General features: G+C 40.6%; 1 protein-coding gene across 1 annotated transcript in view; it reads right to left on the reverse strand.

The window, feature by feature from the left end:
- The window catches only part of pold1 (polymerase (DNA directed), delta 1, catalytic subunit), a 109,888-nt gene that overhangs the window by 65,621 nt on the left and 28,500 nt on the right, over window positions 1–15,767 (reverse strand). Inside the window, exons 8-13 of the mRNA XM_043679658.2 lie at window positions 15,276–15,405; window positions 13,364–13,530; window positions 9,089–9,193; window positions 3,592–3,732; window positions 1,817–1,927; window positions 841–1,032 (exon numbers count right to left, since the gene is read on the reverse strand). Coding sequence (XP_043535593.1) covers window positions 841–1,032; window positions 1,817–1,927; window positions 3,592–3,732; window positions 9,089–9,193; window positions 13,364–13,530; window positions 15,276–15,405 — 846 coding nt within the window. The remainder of the gene's footprint in view (window positions 1–840; window positions 1,033–1,816; window positions 1,928–3,591; window positions 3,733–9,088; window positions 9,194–13,363; window positions 13,531–15,275; window positions 15,406–15,767) is intronic.

Here is a 15,767-nt window from a genome sequence, read left to right on the forward strand (position 1 = left end):
ATGTCAGTCAAACAGTGAAACAAGTCGGAGACTGTGGAAGGATCAAGAGAGATGGTGTTGAGGTAAATTTAGATATCAACATTATACATAACCAAATTGATTTTGTGTTTTTGGATAATACCATCAAAGGGCCGCAGGTAGACGTCACCTGGAAAGGGTCAAGGGACAACAGATAATAGCAGAAAGACAGGCCACATCAGTTGATTAGCTGGGCGTGACAATGTTTATAAAGGAACCAAACAAGGACAATCATACCCAGCTAGATGACAGATGTGAAGGGTTGAAACAGGATTGTGTTGTTAACTGTGCCAAAGACTATAGACAGATTGAGAAGGATTAACAAACTCCTCTATTTTAGCATGTTAGTGCTGAGTAATACCACAGTTTCCAATTTTGCTCTTTGGTTCAGCATTAAGTTAGTTGCCAATTAATGATCCAATAATCCAAAATTATACCTTACTAATCAATCTCTCAACAGCACATCCTGCTGCACCAAACTGAATTTATTTACAGCCAAAAGGCAGATAGGGCCATCTTTAGCGAGTCTGGGCTGAATTTATACTGACTTCAAAGATGAAAGTCACTCTACCAACCAGCACCTATCTGATTTATTTTTACCACACCTATAATTAGAATACTCAGCCAGTTTCACCTTGTCAAAATAACGGTTGCCACAGTTCACATTCTTCCCTCCAAATACAAAAACTATTGTTCAATTACTGCTGGGAACCAGAAATTGGAGAAGTTCTATGTGTCAAGCAGAAGTTGTGTCACATTCACTGCTTCACTCATCTGCAGCTAACCAATGACAATTTTAAAAAAAATCAACTTGGTTCTGACCTGTCGGAGCAACTGAGAGACCACTTTGATTTGCTGTCCTCGTGACAGGAGGTAGGGTAGGGGTACTCCTGTCACTCTGGCCATTTCCATATAGTTAATTACACACATCAATTTTTCCAAAAGCCGCAGGGGCAGGTAGGCATCCTTCAGGCAGTAGACAGCTAATCGCCTTCGTGTTTGCTCATTACCATTCTAAAGCAAAAAAGAACAATGGTCAGAAGATGGACAAGGTAGAGAACAAAAACAAACAGATGTGACAATGGAATAGAGAATGCAGTACAGATGAGGTAACTACCCAGATAGTAAATTTCAGATTTTAAAAGATTTAAAGTTGGTCCAGAATCACTTCAATAGATGAAATTACAATTAAAAATTATTTTCAATTTAGCTAAAATCTAAAATCAAGCTGATTATTCGACTGAGAAATCAGCCCTTAATCAATAAAATTGATTAAAATGTTTTAGAAAGGCTGGCAATTGCAAATCTACATGTTAGGCAGAACGCTTCTCACTTATTGTAACACTTTCTCTCTATTGCTTAACTGTGATTGCTGTGTGATGCAAGATGTCCAGGAATATATGGTTTGTGTGCAAGTTTTCATGTGACTGGAAGTACAAGCTTCCCTTCATGCAAAATATTTAAAGGTTGCATCTCAAAAAACCCACAGATGCCACTTATCTCTTGATACTTTTCCAGTCAGGAGTCTATTCCTTGTAGCTCAGCAAAGAAATAGCTTTAAAAAGTAATAAATCTATTGGGATGAATGCCAGAATGTTGTTTATAAAATTATCTGAAATGAAATCTGACACTAGTCTGTTCTGAAACTGAGTTAGTTAGCTATTTAGGAACTCTGCGTTCTCCTGAACCTCCCAATATCGCAAGATTCAAGAAATTCAAGAATCAAGTTAACCTACGAAGAAAGAAAGCACACTTCTTTTCCCCTACTCAGCAACGTATACGTCCAACTACTGGATACCTGCAGGTCTGAGATGATCGAGTGCTGAACGTCTTCCTTCTGCTCCTGCAGGAAATGGAAGCTCACTGCATTCAAAGTGTATGATCGCAGTTTGTAGTCCCGTAGCAACACCTAACCAAAACAAAAGTTACGGAAGTTAGTTCTAAGAAACAATCAGCAATCCACTATTTAAAACAGCTTATTTTGAAGTATAGTCATTGGTATTTCATAAGCAACATCAGTAATGAGATGAATGTCAAGTTACTTGACTTATCTTTTGGTGATGTTTATAGAGAAATAATGTTGGTTCAGACACTAGGATAATTCAATTATTTGAACAGTGCCTTGGGATCTTCTGAGAGGTCAGATACCTCAGTTTCATGTTTCATTTGAAAGATGGTACCTTCAACAACGCAGAACTCTGTCAATACTAAAGTGAAGTATCCGTGTGGATTATAATTACAGGTAAGGCCCTGTACTGGTTTCAAAAGCAGGAAACGGGCCATTCAAATTCTCAAGTCTGCACTGGAATTAAGAATGCGAGAGAAACTGCTTTCTAATTGCTCAATGGTCTTGTCACCCACCAAGAGAAAATCTTAGTTTCTAAATAGACCATTGAGCAATTAGAAAGCTACCCTACTGAATCTAGCAATTATTTTAAACTCCTTGATTGGATTACCATATAATTGCCTGTGTTCAAGGGTCTACAGGTCACATTTATGCAACCTGACCTCAGTGTAATCTTTTAGATTAGATTAGATTCCCTATAGTGTGGAAACAGGCCCTTCAGCCCAGCAAGTCCACATTGACCCTTTGAAGAGTAACCCACCTAGACACATTTCCCTCTGACTAATGCACCCAACACTTCGGGCAATTTAGTATTGGCCAATTCACCTAATTTGCACATTTTGTTGGAGGAAACTGGAGAATTCAGAGGAAACCGATGCAGACAGTCGCCTGAGACTGGAATTGAACCTGGGTCACTGGCGCTGTGATGCAGCAGTGCTAATCACTGAACTACCCTTAGGCTAAGGCATAATTCTGGTCTCTCAGTATTCTCCCGTTTCCAGAAGGAGTCTGAGCCAAGGCTCTGAAGGATCAGCTCCTCACTTTTGAATTACAATTTCTTTGAAATGAAGGCCAACAATCCACTAGAATCCAAGAGAATCTGCATCCTTTGTCTACTTCTCCAGATCATCTAGTCTTGCACTATTAAGAAAATATTCCCATTTTCCTTAAAGTCAAGGGATTGATCTTGTGTGTCTCCACATTGTACTACTTCTGTTACAGCTTGCCTCTTCAGTCTATCTTTGTCCCTTTCTAATTTCCTTCTCAAATCCACACATTTACAATAGTTCAAATGTTTAAGAGTTATCTGCAAACTTGGACATGTGATTATTTATTCCTTCATCCTGGTCAATAATATGGTGAAAAGATGAGGCCCCAATACAGTTTTCTGGAGAACATGGCTTGCCTCATCCTACCAATCAAAAAACATTTAATTGATATTCCATCTCCTTGCTGACAACCAACTATCAAGCTTAGATCACAAAGATGCCTGAATGCACATTGTCCAAATGTTGCTAATAACCTCTCAAGTGGTTCGTTATCAAATGCTTTTTGGAAGTCCAAGTAGAACAGCTCACTTAACATGCCAGTGGTCTCCTGAGAAAAATCTAGGTTAAATCTGGTATCTTAACAGCAGGTGAACAAACAAATCATTAAAAAACACAACTTATCGTAGAAGTGGATTTGTCATGATGATTAATGCTGCAAAATCTATTCACTTTACACACCTGTAGGAGATCAAACTGCACTCTTCCCTCAATGTTGATCACTTTATTCTCTCTGCGGCCCATCTGCCGGGACTGAAATGAGGAATCTCGGATTACAGACTTAATGCTGGGAATACGACCCAGGAATGGAAAAGTTGTCACCTGAAAAATTATGTAAGTTAGTCTTATTGTTTCAAAAAGGCTGTAAATCATAAGGATAGCCAAAAGAATGGTGTTGGTGTTCTTGATCATGCATGCAGTCGGAAATTAAAAAATAGGTGCAGGAGTAGGCCATTCAACTGATCATGCAATTTCGGTATCCCATTCTCACTTTCTCTTCAAAGCCCTCAATCCCTTTAGCCGCTAGGGCCACACCCAACTTCATCTTGAATATATCTAATTGAACTGGCCCCAATAGCCTCCTGTGGGAGAGAATTCCACAGGTTCACAGCTTCCTGAGTGAAAAAAGTCTTCCTCATCTCCATCCTGAATGGCTTACCCCTTATTTTTAGACTTCGACCCCCTAGTTCTGGACTTCACCAACATCAGAGTATTCATCTCGCATCTAACCTGTCCAGTTCCATCAGGATTTTACGTTTCTATGAGATCCCACCTCATACTTCTAAATTCCAGCAAGTGTAAGCCCAATCAATCCAGCCTTTCCCCATATGTCAGTCCTGCTATTCTGGGGAATCAGTCTGGTGACCCTCCATTGGGCTCCCTCAATAGCAAGAATGTCCTTCCTCAGACTGGGAGACCAAAACTGCACACATACTCAATATGTGGCCTCACCAAGGCCCTGTGTAACTGCAACAAGACATCCTTACTCTGATACTCAAATCCTCCCACTATGAAAGCCAGCATGGCATTAGCTATCCTCACGACCTGCCAAACCTGCACGTCACCTTTCAACAACTGTTCTACCATGACACCCAGATATCATTGCGCCTCATCTTTTTCTAAACTGCCAACATTCAGATAATTCTGGCTTCCTGTTTTTGCAACCAATATAGACAACCTTATAGTCATCCATGTTATATTGCATTTGCCAAGTATTTTCCCACTCAACCAGTCTACCCAAGTCACCCTGCAGCATCTTAGCATCCTCCTCACAGCATACACTGAAACCCAGCTTAGCATCACCTACAAATTTGGAGATACTGCATTCAGTTCCATCACCCAAATCATTAATGTTAAATTTTAACCAATCGCCAAATGACTGAATTCTGTTGGTCTAAGACTGAAAGTTATGTTCTTCCAATTGCAATCTGACTGACCTCAGAGACAGCAAGAATATAATTTAACATGCAATAGAAATGTTTCATTTCTTCACTTTCTTTCCTTAGAAAATAAATTTTGGTGAAAAATATTTGAATGGCTGAATGAGCAAAACTATACAGGGCCTGTGTAATTTCAATTCATGGATACCATATCAGCAATACCACTTTTGGGCTCAGATGTGACACTCTTAAAGATCAAAAGCTGATCTCAGCTCAGAATGAGCTATTTCGGATAGGTATCAGACTACTGATTCGTTGCTGTCTAAATCTACCTGGTGGCGCACTCACTAAATTTCTAATCTCAGTCAGAAAAAAGCATTCAAAACCCAGTCAAGAGACAAGAATCACCGAGTTGCACAGGCAACACTATAGAATCATAGAACACAGAAAACCATAATTCGACCCAAAGTGCACATGCCAGCACCTTAGAATATTAGATTAGATTAGATTACTTACAGTGTGGAAACAGGCCCTTCAGCCCAACAAGTCCACACCGCCCCGCCGAAGCACAACCCACCCATACCCCTACATTTACCCCTTACCTAACACTACGGGCAATTTAGCATGGCCAATTCACCTGACCTGCACATCTTTGGATTGTGGGAGGAAACCGGAGCACCCGGAGGAAACCCACGCAGACACAGGGAGAATGTGCAAACTCCACACAGACAGTCGCCTTAGGCGGGAATTGAACCCGGGTCTCTGGTGCTGTCGTGCTATATACATAGGCCCTGCAATTTTTCATCAAATTTTAACAAATTCTGCCGTGAATATGCTTCTAACACTCTTTTAGATAGTGTATTCCGGATCACAACAACTAGCCACGTACAAAGTTTCCTCATATTATCGGGTTCTTTCGCAAGTAATTTTATTTTGCATCTTCCAGTCTGTCACTCAAAGTTACCTCTCCATACTTATTCTTTTTAAAACCCCTCCTGACTTTGAGCACCTCTTTCAAACCTCCTCTTAATCTTCTCTGTTCTAAGGACAGCAATCCCAGCTTCTCAGTTTTCTCCACCCTGGTACATTTCAGAAGATCTTTCCAGTAGTCTTCAAAGTGTTAGAATCTTGCCTGGTAGCTTTTTAAGAATAACAATGGCAGAGACTTAATTGACTACCTTCTCTCTAGTCCATCCAGAGTGAGGGGTATGGGAAAGAAAACCAAGACATTCTCGTATACATAGAACATAGAAGAATACAGCGCAGTACAGGCCCTTTGGCCCTCGATGTTGCGCCGATCCAAGCCCACCTAACCTATACTAACCCACTATCCTCCATATACCTATCCAATGCCCGCTTAAATGCCCATAATGAGGGAGAGTCCACCACTGCTACTGGCAGGGCATTCCATGAACTTACGACTCGCTGAGTGAAGAACCTACCCCTAACTTCAGTCCTATATCTACCCCCCCTTAATTTAAAGCTATGCCCCCTTGTAATACCCGACTCCATACGCGGGAAAAGGTTCACACTGTCAACCCTATCTAACCCCCTAATCATCTTGTACACCTCAATCAAGTCACCCCTAAACCTTCTTTTCTCTAATGAAAACAGCCCCAAGTGTCTCAGTATTTCCTCATACGATCTTCCTTCCATACCAGGCAACATCCTGGTAAACCTCCTCTGCACTCGTTCCAGTGCCTCCACATCCTTCCTATAGTATAGCGACCAAAACTGCACACAATATTCCAGATGCGGCCGCACCAGAGTCTTATACAACTGCATCATGACCTCAGGACTCCGGAACTCAATTCCTCTACCAATAAAAGCCAGTACGCCATATGCCTTCCTCACCGCACTATTTACCTGGGTGGCAACTTTCAGAGATCTGTGTACATGGACACCAAGATCCCTCTGCTCATCCACACTACCAAGTATCCGACCATTAGCCCAGTACCCCATCTTTTTGTTATTCTTCCCAAAGTGAATCACCTCACACTTAGTTACATTGAATTCCATTTGCCACCTTTCTGCCCAGCTCTGCAGCTTCTCTATATCCTGCTGTAACCTGCCACATCCTTCCTCACTGTCAACAACTCCTCCGACTTTCGTATCATCCGCAAACTTGCTCACCCAACCTTCTAACCCCTCTTCCAGGTCATTTATAAAAATGACAAACAGCAATGGTCCCAAAACAGATCCTTGCGGAACACCGCTAGTGACGGCACTCCATGAAGAAACTTTGCCATCAACTACTACCCTCTGTCTTCTTCCATCCAGCCAATTCCTAATCCAAACCTCCAACTCACCCTCAATGCCATATCTCCGTATTTTCTGCAGTAGCCTACCATGGGGAACCTTATCAAACGCCTTACTAAAATCCATATCCATCTACCGCTTTCCCCTCATCAACCTCCTTCGTCACCTTTTCAAAGAATTCAATAAGGTTTGTGAGGCACGACCTGCCCTTCACAAAACCATGCTGACTATCCTTGATCACATTATTCCTATCCAGATGTGCATAAATCCTATCCCTTACAATTCTCTCTAAGACTTTGCCCACAACAGAAGTGAGACTCACCGGCCTATAGTTACTAGGGTTATCCCTACTCCCCTTTTTGAACAAGGGAACCACATTTGCTATCCTCCAGTCTTCTGGCACTACTCCTGTAGACAAAGAGGACATAAAAATCAAGGCCAATGGCTCTGCAATCTCCTCCCTTGCTTCCCAGAGAATCCTAGGATAAATGCCATCAGGCCCAGGGGACTTACCTATTTTCACCTTTTCCAGGATTTCCAACACCTCTTCTCTACATACCTCAAAGCCATCCATTCTACTTATTTGTGACTCAGTATTCACATCGACGACAATGCCCTGTTCCTGAGTAAATACTGAAGAAAAGTATTCATTCAGTGTCTCCCCAATCTCTTCCGCCTCCACACGCAACTTCCCACTACTATCCTTGACTGGACCTATTCCTACCCTAGTCATTCTTTTATTCCTAACATACCTATAGAAAGCCTTAGGGTTTTCCCTAATCCTACCGACTAAGGACCTTTCATGTCCCCTCCTTGCTGCTCTTAGCTCTCTCTTCAGGTCCTTCCTGGCTACCCTATAACTCTCAATCGCCCCAATTGAACCTTCACGTCTCATCTTGAGATAGGCCGCCCTCTTCCATTTAACAAGGGATTCCAATTCCTTATTAAACCACGGCTCCCTCGCACGACCCTTTCCTCCCTGCCTGACAGGTACATAATTATCAAGGACACTCAATAGTTGCTCCTTGAACAAGCTCCACATATCATTTACACTCTTGCCTTGGAGTCTACTTTTCCAAGCCACACATCCTAAGTCATGCCTCACCGCATCATAATTTCCCTGACCCCAGCTATAACTCTTGCCCTGTAGTACACACTTATCCCTCTCCATCACGAGAGTAAAAATCACCGAATTATGGTCACTATCCCCAAAGTGCTCACCTACCTCTAATTCTAACACCTGGCCTGGTTCGTTACCCTGGTTTCGATACGTGAAATATTCTGCACAAACGTGGTCGCACAGCCCAACTGTTGCTAACTTGTGTTTGTACGCCACTCCTTCCAGGTTACCTCATCTATTAGTATCCTTTCCTGCACCTGTTTAGTTGTGTGTTCATCCAGTTTATCCCTAAATTATTCATCTCAGAACTCATTTATTGTCTTGAGAAAGTGTCAGTGGACTGGGAAGATATAACAAACAAACAATGCCCACCCCAAAACAGGAGGTCGTCAATGTTCTGCCCATTTGATACTTTCATTACATTTTAATTGGAAACAATTACAGAAAAAAATTTCATTTATGTACAAGCAAGGTCAAGTTAATTGATTAGCCAAAGAATCAAAGAGCAAAACCTTGTACTGTAACTCATCGAACAAATGTTAGCAACAGTATAAACCTTTATAAGTTAAGGAAGAAGGACTTGCAGAGAAAAGAAACAGAACTTCCAACATTGATAATCAGTTATCCCAAGAACAGCAGTGATCGTCCACAATTCCAACTTTTAATGTTGAAGTTGAATCAAATACCATTTACAATTGTTCAGCCAGGCTCCAAGAAGCCTGTTTTCAGTTGCTTTATTCAGCTCCCTTTTTTAAGTTGCAATGCTGCAGAAATATTGGATGCAAAACATTAACTGCTGCAAAACCAAGAAAGCCTGACTTGCCATGCAAAATCAGTGTTCATAATAAGATGCCCACTTGAAACCCCTACTAAACACACAAAAACAGAACATTTGTCCATAACGGGCTGTCATACTTACCTTGAGTGCTTGTGCCCGGTTAATCAGATATGGTAAGTCAAAGTTCTGAATGTTGTACCCAGTAATTATGTCAGGATCAGCCACTCTGATAAACTCTGACCAAGCCTAGAAAGGATGTTAATTTAAATAAGCTTTTGTAATATAAACATAAATAACAACTATTCTACACTGTAAAATCAACAAAGAATAATCAAAGAGCTGAATGCTACAGATGCAGGAAATATGTCATAAAATAGAAAATCTTGGGAAAAATGCAGCAGATTAGCCAAGCATCTATGTAGAGAGTGAAACAGAGTGAACATTTCCGGTCTGTAACCTTTTGCCAATGCTCTGTCTTTCTCTCTCTCTCTCTCTCTCTACGTATACGCTACCTAACGTGCTAAGACTTTTATCAGCATCTTCCATAAAACAAAAGATTATGCATGCTGGAATTTGTGAAACAAAAACAAAGCATTCAAAATACCAAAATCGAGTAGAACAGGTGTGGAGAGGACAGACTAATTAATGTTTCAGGAAATGCTCAGGACCCTTCCCCAAAATGCTGTTACAGTTGATTGGGTTGAAGGTGGCTGTTTGGACATTTCACAACTGAGATTGAGGGTTTTTTTTGGTTATGCAAGGGAGATGGAACTAAAACAGGCGAGTGGAATTTAGAAAAAGACCAATCACGATCTAATTCAGCTAAACAGTGTTAAAAGCTCAAGGAGTTTAATGGTCTGCTTATGTTCCTACTCTTGCACAGCCTTTCTAGCATTCTTCTGCTTTTGTTGTACATAATCACAGCTCACTAAAGGATGTGTTTCATAGTCTCACCACTGACAGAAAGCGGAGATCAACGCCTAGTCCAATGTCAGAACATCTGTGTGACCCTTTCCATGCTAAAATGTACTGAATTATCAGTCAACTCGTCTAATATAGAGAAATACACATGACTGTTATTACAAAAGCATTCAAGCATTTGAGTCATTTGTGTTGCTCTATGAACGCAGTATGGCCTCTATTTAAAACTGTTATCTCAGACAACGAAAGGCACCAGATACACATCTGGCCATATTGCTGCGGAGGCTGGTGATATTGAAAAGTCATTTCAAAAGTACGGAGCTATTTTGTGTTAGCATGTGGGTACAATTTTTTTAAACAGGAGATTTCAATCAAGAGGAAGGTCGGGGACAGACAGAGTCACCAAACCACCTGACTTGCAGATCACAGGTCATCTTACTGCACAGTTTCTCAGCTGGGGAATAAAAAGTGGTGTCCCTAGAGCCTAACAGGAAAGAGTAAATAACTCAAACCCACTAAAGCATAATACTGTGCAGTAATGCTGAAGTGATCTCACAGTGAAACTAACCTATCAAATTAACAAATAAAAGAGCATAATGAAGGCAGTAATTAAAACTTTTGATTAAATTAAAACATTTTATTTATATATTCTTGTTCTACGTAGAATTTCACAGATCAGAAACATGCCATTAAGCCCAATGGCAACTGACTGCTCCATGACAATTTAGGCTCCAAATAAGCCACCTCCCACCCTACTCTAATTCACCATAATAGCATTAACCTTCTTTTCTTGACTGAGTATTTATCAAGCTTCCCCTTAAAAGCATCTATGATATTCACCTCAATCATTCTATGTGGTAGCAAGTTCCACATTCTCAATGACCACTGTTGGCATTTGGATCCACAGGAACCAAACAGCAAGGTGGTAGCTCGCTCTTGCAAAGAAGTCTGAACAGGCAACAGCAAGCTTTTAACCACAAATGACATTGAATCTAAAGTTAACGACCATGTGCACAACCTTTCACTCTGGCACTAAAGTGTGGCAACTTCCAATGGATGCCAAAGGACAGTCGGCAAAAGTAGGATGCCTCTTTATCGCCAAAACCACCTGAATTCAAACCAGGTGAGACGAGGTCTTATGTAGTTCAACATCACATCAGATGGTGTTTTGCTGCTAATTCATTTGAGTAATCCTTGATTCAAATTTAAAACATGGAAGAATGGCATTTCTGTTGTAAACTAAACTTATTCCTAACTCAACCTCAAAGTCAGTTCTCGTTTCTATAGAAAAAACAATGCGTTCATTAACCTGCCTTGCCTTTTGAATCAAGCTGAATTACTGTGACGTTAGAATCAGTGCAGTTGGTTACTGGAAGCTATAAGGAAATAGGTTGCTAGGGGTGAAGCTATGGTCAAAACAAAATTATTCTCCATTTTGTGATTTTATATCAGAACATGATCAAAATGAGCAAGGTTACATTTATTGCTGATACTTTACTTTACAAATGCTTATGATGCCAGTTCAGCAGTTGATCATGTAGTTTGGACACTGTAAGTGAGACCCAGCAGGAATGGATGACTTCCTTCCTTGAAGAGAATTAATGCAGAATCCACCGAGCGTCATGGCCATATTTTACATGCAGTGATGGGACACAAATTACTGGATATACTGAATTCAATTTCACTACTTGCCAAGGTGAGACTTGAAATTATATTCTCTGGATTGTTGGTCCACAGCTACAACAATTATATTAACATGCATTCTGAAGCAAGAAAAAAAGTAACAGAAACAAAAACATATTGACCACCAAGAAAGAGGCCAGTTTTACCCCCTCCCCCGAGTGGAACAAAAGTGCCAAGGGTGAGGTTATGTACATTCAGTGAAGCGTAGAACACCTCCCCCCCACCCAATCAAGTAATTATGACTGATTATCATACTGGCTGGTTGAATCTAAAAGTGGAGCAATTTGAGACACAAAACCGCAAAAATAAAAAAATATTTTTACATAAATTTATCTTTGTTCAAGAATGCACACTATTAAAATCTGCCCCTTGGGGGACTAATCAGTTCTCCATCAGCACGATTTTAAAAAATATATGTCATCAAGAAAACTTAAGTGCAAACCTCATTCTACAGGACAGCACCAAAGTTGAAAAGAGCAAAACGTGTAAGCCCCGTCCCTCCATTACCACCTCAAAGCTTTGAGTGTAAAGACATCACCAGGTGCAGTGCTAATTCAAAAATATCAGGTTCAATGCACAGCACTGAATTAGCTATAACTGTTCTGCTCTTTACAGTGTCAGCTGCAATAGCTCACTCTTGTTAGAGTCACAAGTTTGTGGGTTTAAGTTTCACTCCAATGACCTCAGCGAAGAATTCAGGCCACCACACCAGTGCAGTGCTGATGACTGGCTGCATTGTTAGAGGTGTGGCTTTCTGGATAATGGCCTAACCTTGGGCCACTGTCTACTAGATGTAAAACATACCATAGCAGTATTCAAAGAAGAGCAGGAGACTCCTCCCCAACATCGCAAGATTTAAGCCTCAATCATTTCACCAAAACAGATCTGATAATTATCTCATTGCTGTTTGTGGAAGCTCCTGTGTACATTTTCTTCACAGGGCATAGATGAGATAGCTAGGAAGAAACTCTTTCCATTAGTAAAAGAATCAATAACTGGGGTGCAAGGTAAGGGGAGGTGGTCTAGAGAGGATTTAAAGAAGAAAGGTGATGGGTTCCTGGAACTCACTGAATGAAAGGGTGCTGGGGCAGGAACCATCACAGTATTTAATAAGTATTTCGATGATCCCTTGAGGTGCCATACATACAAGGCTATGGGCTAAGTGCTGGAAAATGGGACAGAAGTGGTTAGGTGCTTGATGACTGATACATTTACAGTGAATGAAAAGGTCTCTTTTCATACTGTAAAAATGTTATAACTCTATGTTGGTTGCTGCACTTTAAAAGTTAATCCCTTTGGAATATGAAGAAGGACCATTCTAGTTATTCTTTCAGAGAAAACATTACTTAGAATTCATGCTGCTAGGCAGTGACATCTGCTGGAAATTCCACATGTGGCCATAAGATGTTGTGAGGTAGCTAATTAGATTATTATAATTCATGTGATAATAATGGTTGATAGGACAGTATGATTTAGCTGATGCTTTGGAAGCTGTGCTATGGTGAACGTCAAAGCCTTTACAGGAAAAGTGAAAAAATTCAATCAAAATTGTGCCATTTGTTTATACAATTAAATTTATAATAGTTAAACATACAATGATGAGAGTTACTTTATGATTTCAGCAATAACAGGTTGAATAAAGCAGTAACTCAATCCTTAACAGGGGGAACTGCACCTTGGGACCTGGCCCAGTAGAATCAAAGGCATTACAGAACTGTAAAATCTGAACATAAATCTCTAAAGATTCAGTTCCCCAATCCTGATGCTGCACAAGTACATAAGCCCCATCTTCTCCCACCTCAGTGTTAATACCTTTAGCAGCTCATTCTCCTTCTCAAAGCACAGAACCTGTGACCCCACAATGCTTGCACAAGATCGAAGAGTGAAGACATTACGGATGAAGGGGTCCTTTTCGCCCTGTCGCAGCATCATGTTAGCAATCTGTATTACAGGGTCTTTGTCAGCCTCTGGAAAAACACCTTTAAAAAAAGCAAAAGTTTAAAGAGAAACAAAAAAATTATTTGTTATGTTTAATCTTAGATCCATAAAGAGGAACAAGAGCAAGCAAGTTGATCTGCAAGGCATATATTTTCTAAATAAGTCCATGAAATTTTTCTTGGGTTCTCACAAATCACCTATGTGCTTCGAGAGATGGAACAGCAGTGTACGATCCAGTGACGGAGAATGCTGCAAATCAGATGCTATTTCAGCTTGTAGCTATACCTGCCAGGAGATTCGCTGTCAAGGAGTGCCATGCTAGCCTGTCTCGCATCACTCTCTCACATTCTCTCTAACTTAGCTGCTGACAACCTGTTACGTCCATCATCCAACCTCCAACAAACCAAAGATCTCTTTCTACTGCCTTCACCGTTCCTCTCTAGAAATGAAATAATTTTTCAGCACACATCAAACGGCGGAAACACTTTCCTTTCTGGATGTCACTTTTGAGTTCATTTTGTTCATGCAGAGGTGCACCTGCCTTACAAGAGCAGAAGACCATACGCCCCCTCAAGCCTGCTCCAATATTCAAGAGGTGATGCCAAAACTTCAATCTCAGCACTTTCCGATAACAGCCCAGTTATTCCCCTGACAGTCCAAAAACAAAAGAACAAGATCCTACAACAGTGCTGGTGGAAGATGTTGACTGATGGATAAGGGACCAACCTCCAAGGAAGTGTACACACACACAAATTGGTGTTTAAATTATCCAGGTAGTGCAGCACTCTGCTGGCAAATGCTTGGAAGAAAGTCAAATGTTTTTCCCATCAGCTAGAGTTTGGTCCACATCACATGGGGACCACAGAAAATCAGAAATTGAGCCAGAGGAGGGATTTGACATAACTCCATAACTTCAGCTTCCCACCTTTCATTTTTTATTTTTATCTTTTATTTTTTCCCTTCCTAACACAAGGACCATTTTACACATTTTTAATCATGGCAAGTTGCACATAACAGAAGCATCCTTATGCACACAATGAAACAAACTGTCCAAGTGAGACAGACTCTGTCATGCAAATCATTTTTTTCTTTATGTTGCACATCACACAAAGCCTCTGTTCTTTCCATGTGGGTATTTCTTGGTAAAGGCACAAACAGAGTTTATTCAGTCCAGTGTGTCTGTGCCAGTTCTTTGTTATAAACATTTTGAAAGTTACGGGATTTAATTCCATCACCTGACCTTCCTTCTTCCCCTCATGCAAATGTGTATTCAAAAGTACTTAGTCATACTGATCAGGTTCAAACCAAGTATATGCTGGGTGAGTGAATCTCGTCAGGATGGTGTGCAAAGATGGGGATGGTGGACTATAATTGGTCACATTAGCACTGGATCTGGAAAGATTGGGAATGGAAAAGTCATTTAAGTTTCTTATTTCTCACCTATGCTGCAAATAGCACTTTAGTGATCGTAAGGTAAGGACAAGCTTCAGAATCTCCCAACAATAGTGTGTCTTCCAGCATATAGTGTCTGGGTTTATACACAAAAAAGTTCACATCAGTACTCAAGAACTACTGATGCACTCAATAGTATGAAAGAAGGGAAGGAAATTCAGGAAAAAAACGCACATTTGAGAACATGTTAAATATGGCATTTTTTTCTTCCAATGGAATGAGTTTATTTTAGCACCTGGACGAACATACATGATGGTTTTCAGGCTGATCCCAATCTTTTAAATAAGCTTCTAAACAAAAGCGAAAATGGTATGGTAGGTTTTATTAAACATACCCTTTCTGCCAGCACATTCTATGTCAAAGCTCAACACTCGAAGTGGAGGGATTTTCTGCCACTCTCCTTCAGCAGGGTGACTGATGAAATCCGTCCAGGCAACATCCACCTCAATCTGCGCCAGTGTTACCTGTGTGGAATAGCAGAAATAAAAAAAGAAATACTCAACTTACAAATGCAATGCTCAATGAGCAATATTTCCTTTTAATATAATTTCAGGATTCAGGAGTCACTGGCAAAGCCAGTAATGACTACCCATGTTAAAGTATCACAAAGATATTGAAAGGCTGCTACCTTTTTAAGTCTTGGATTCAATTTTTAGTTCATACTGAGGGAACTGGTGGAGGGAAGTGTAATCTGTATGGTCAAGTGAGATTTGGTGTAAAGTTCTAGCATTTGATTCAGTGACAATGTAAGAACAGCAATTTATTTCTAAGTTCAGCTGATGCACATGTGTGTGTGTCCTGGTGAGAGCCTCAATGAGAACTTTCA

The sequence above is a fragment of the Chiloscyllium plagiosum genome, unplaced genomic scaffold, assembly GCF_037043375.1.
Source record: "Chiloscyllium plagiosum isolate Xiang-an unplaced genomic scaffold, Cpla_swu_hap1 HiC_scaffold_33, whole genome shotgun sequence".
Classification (NCBI taxonomy): Eukaryota; Metazoa; Chordata; class Chondrichthyes; order Orectolobiformes; family Hemiscylliidae; genus Chiloscyllium; species Chiloscyllium plagiosum.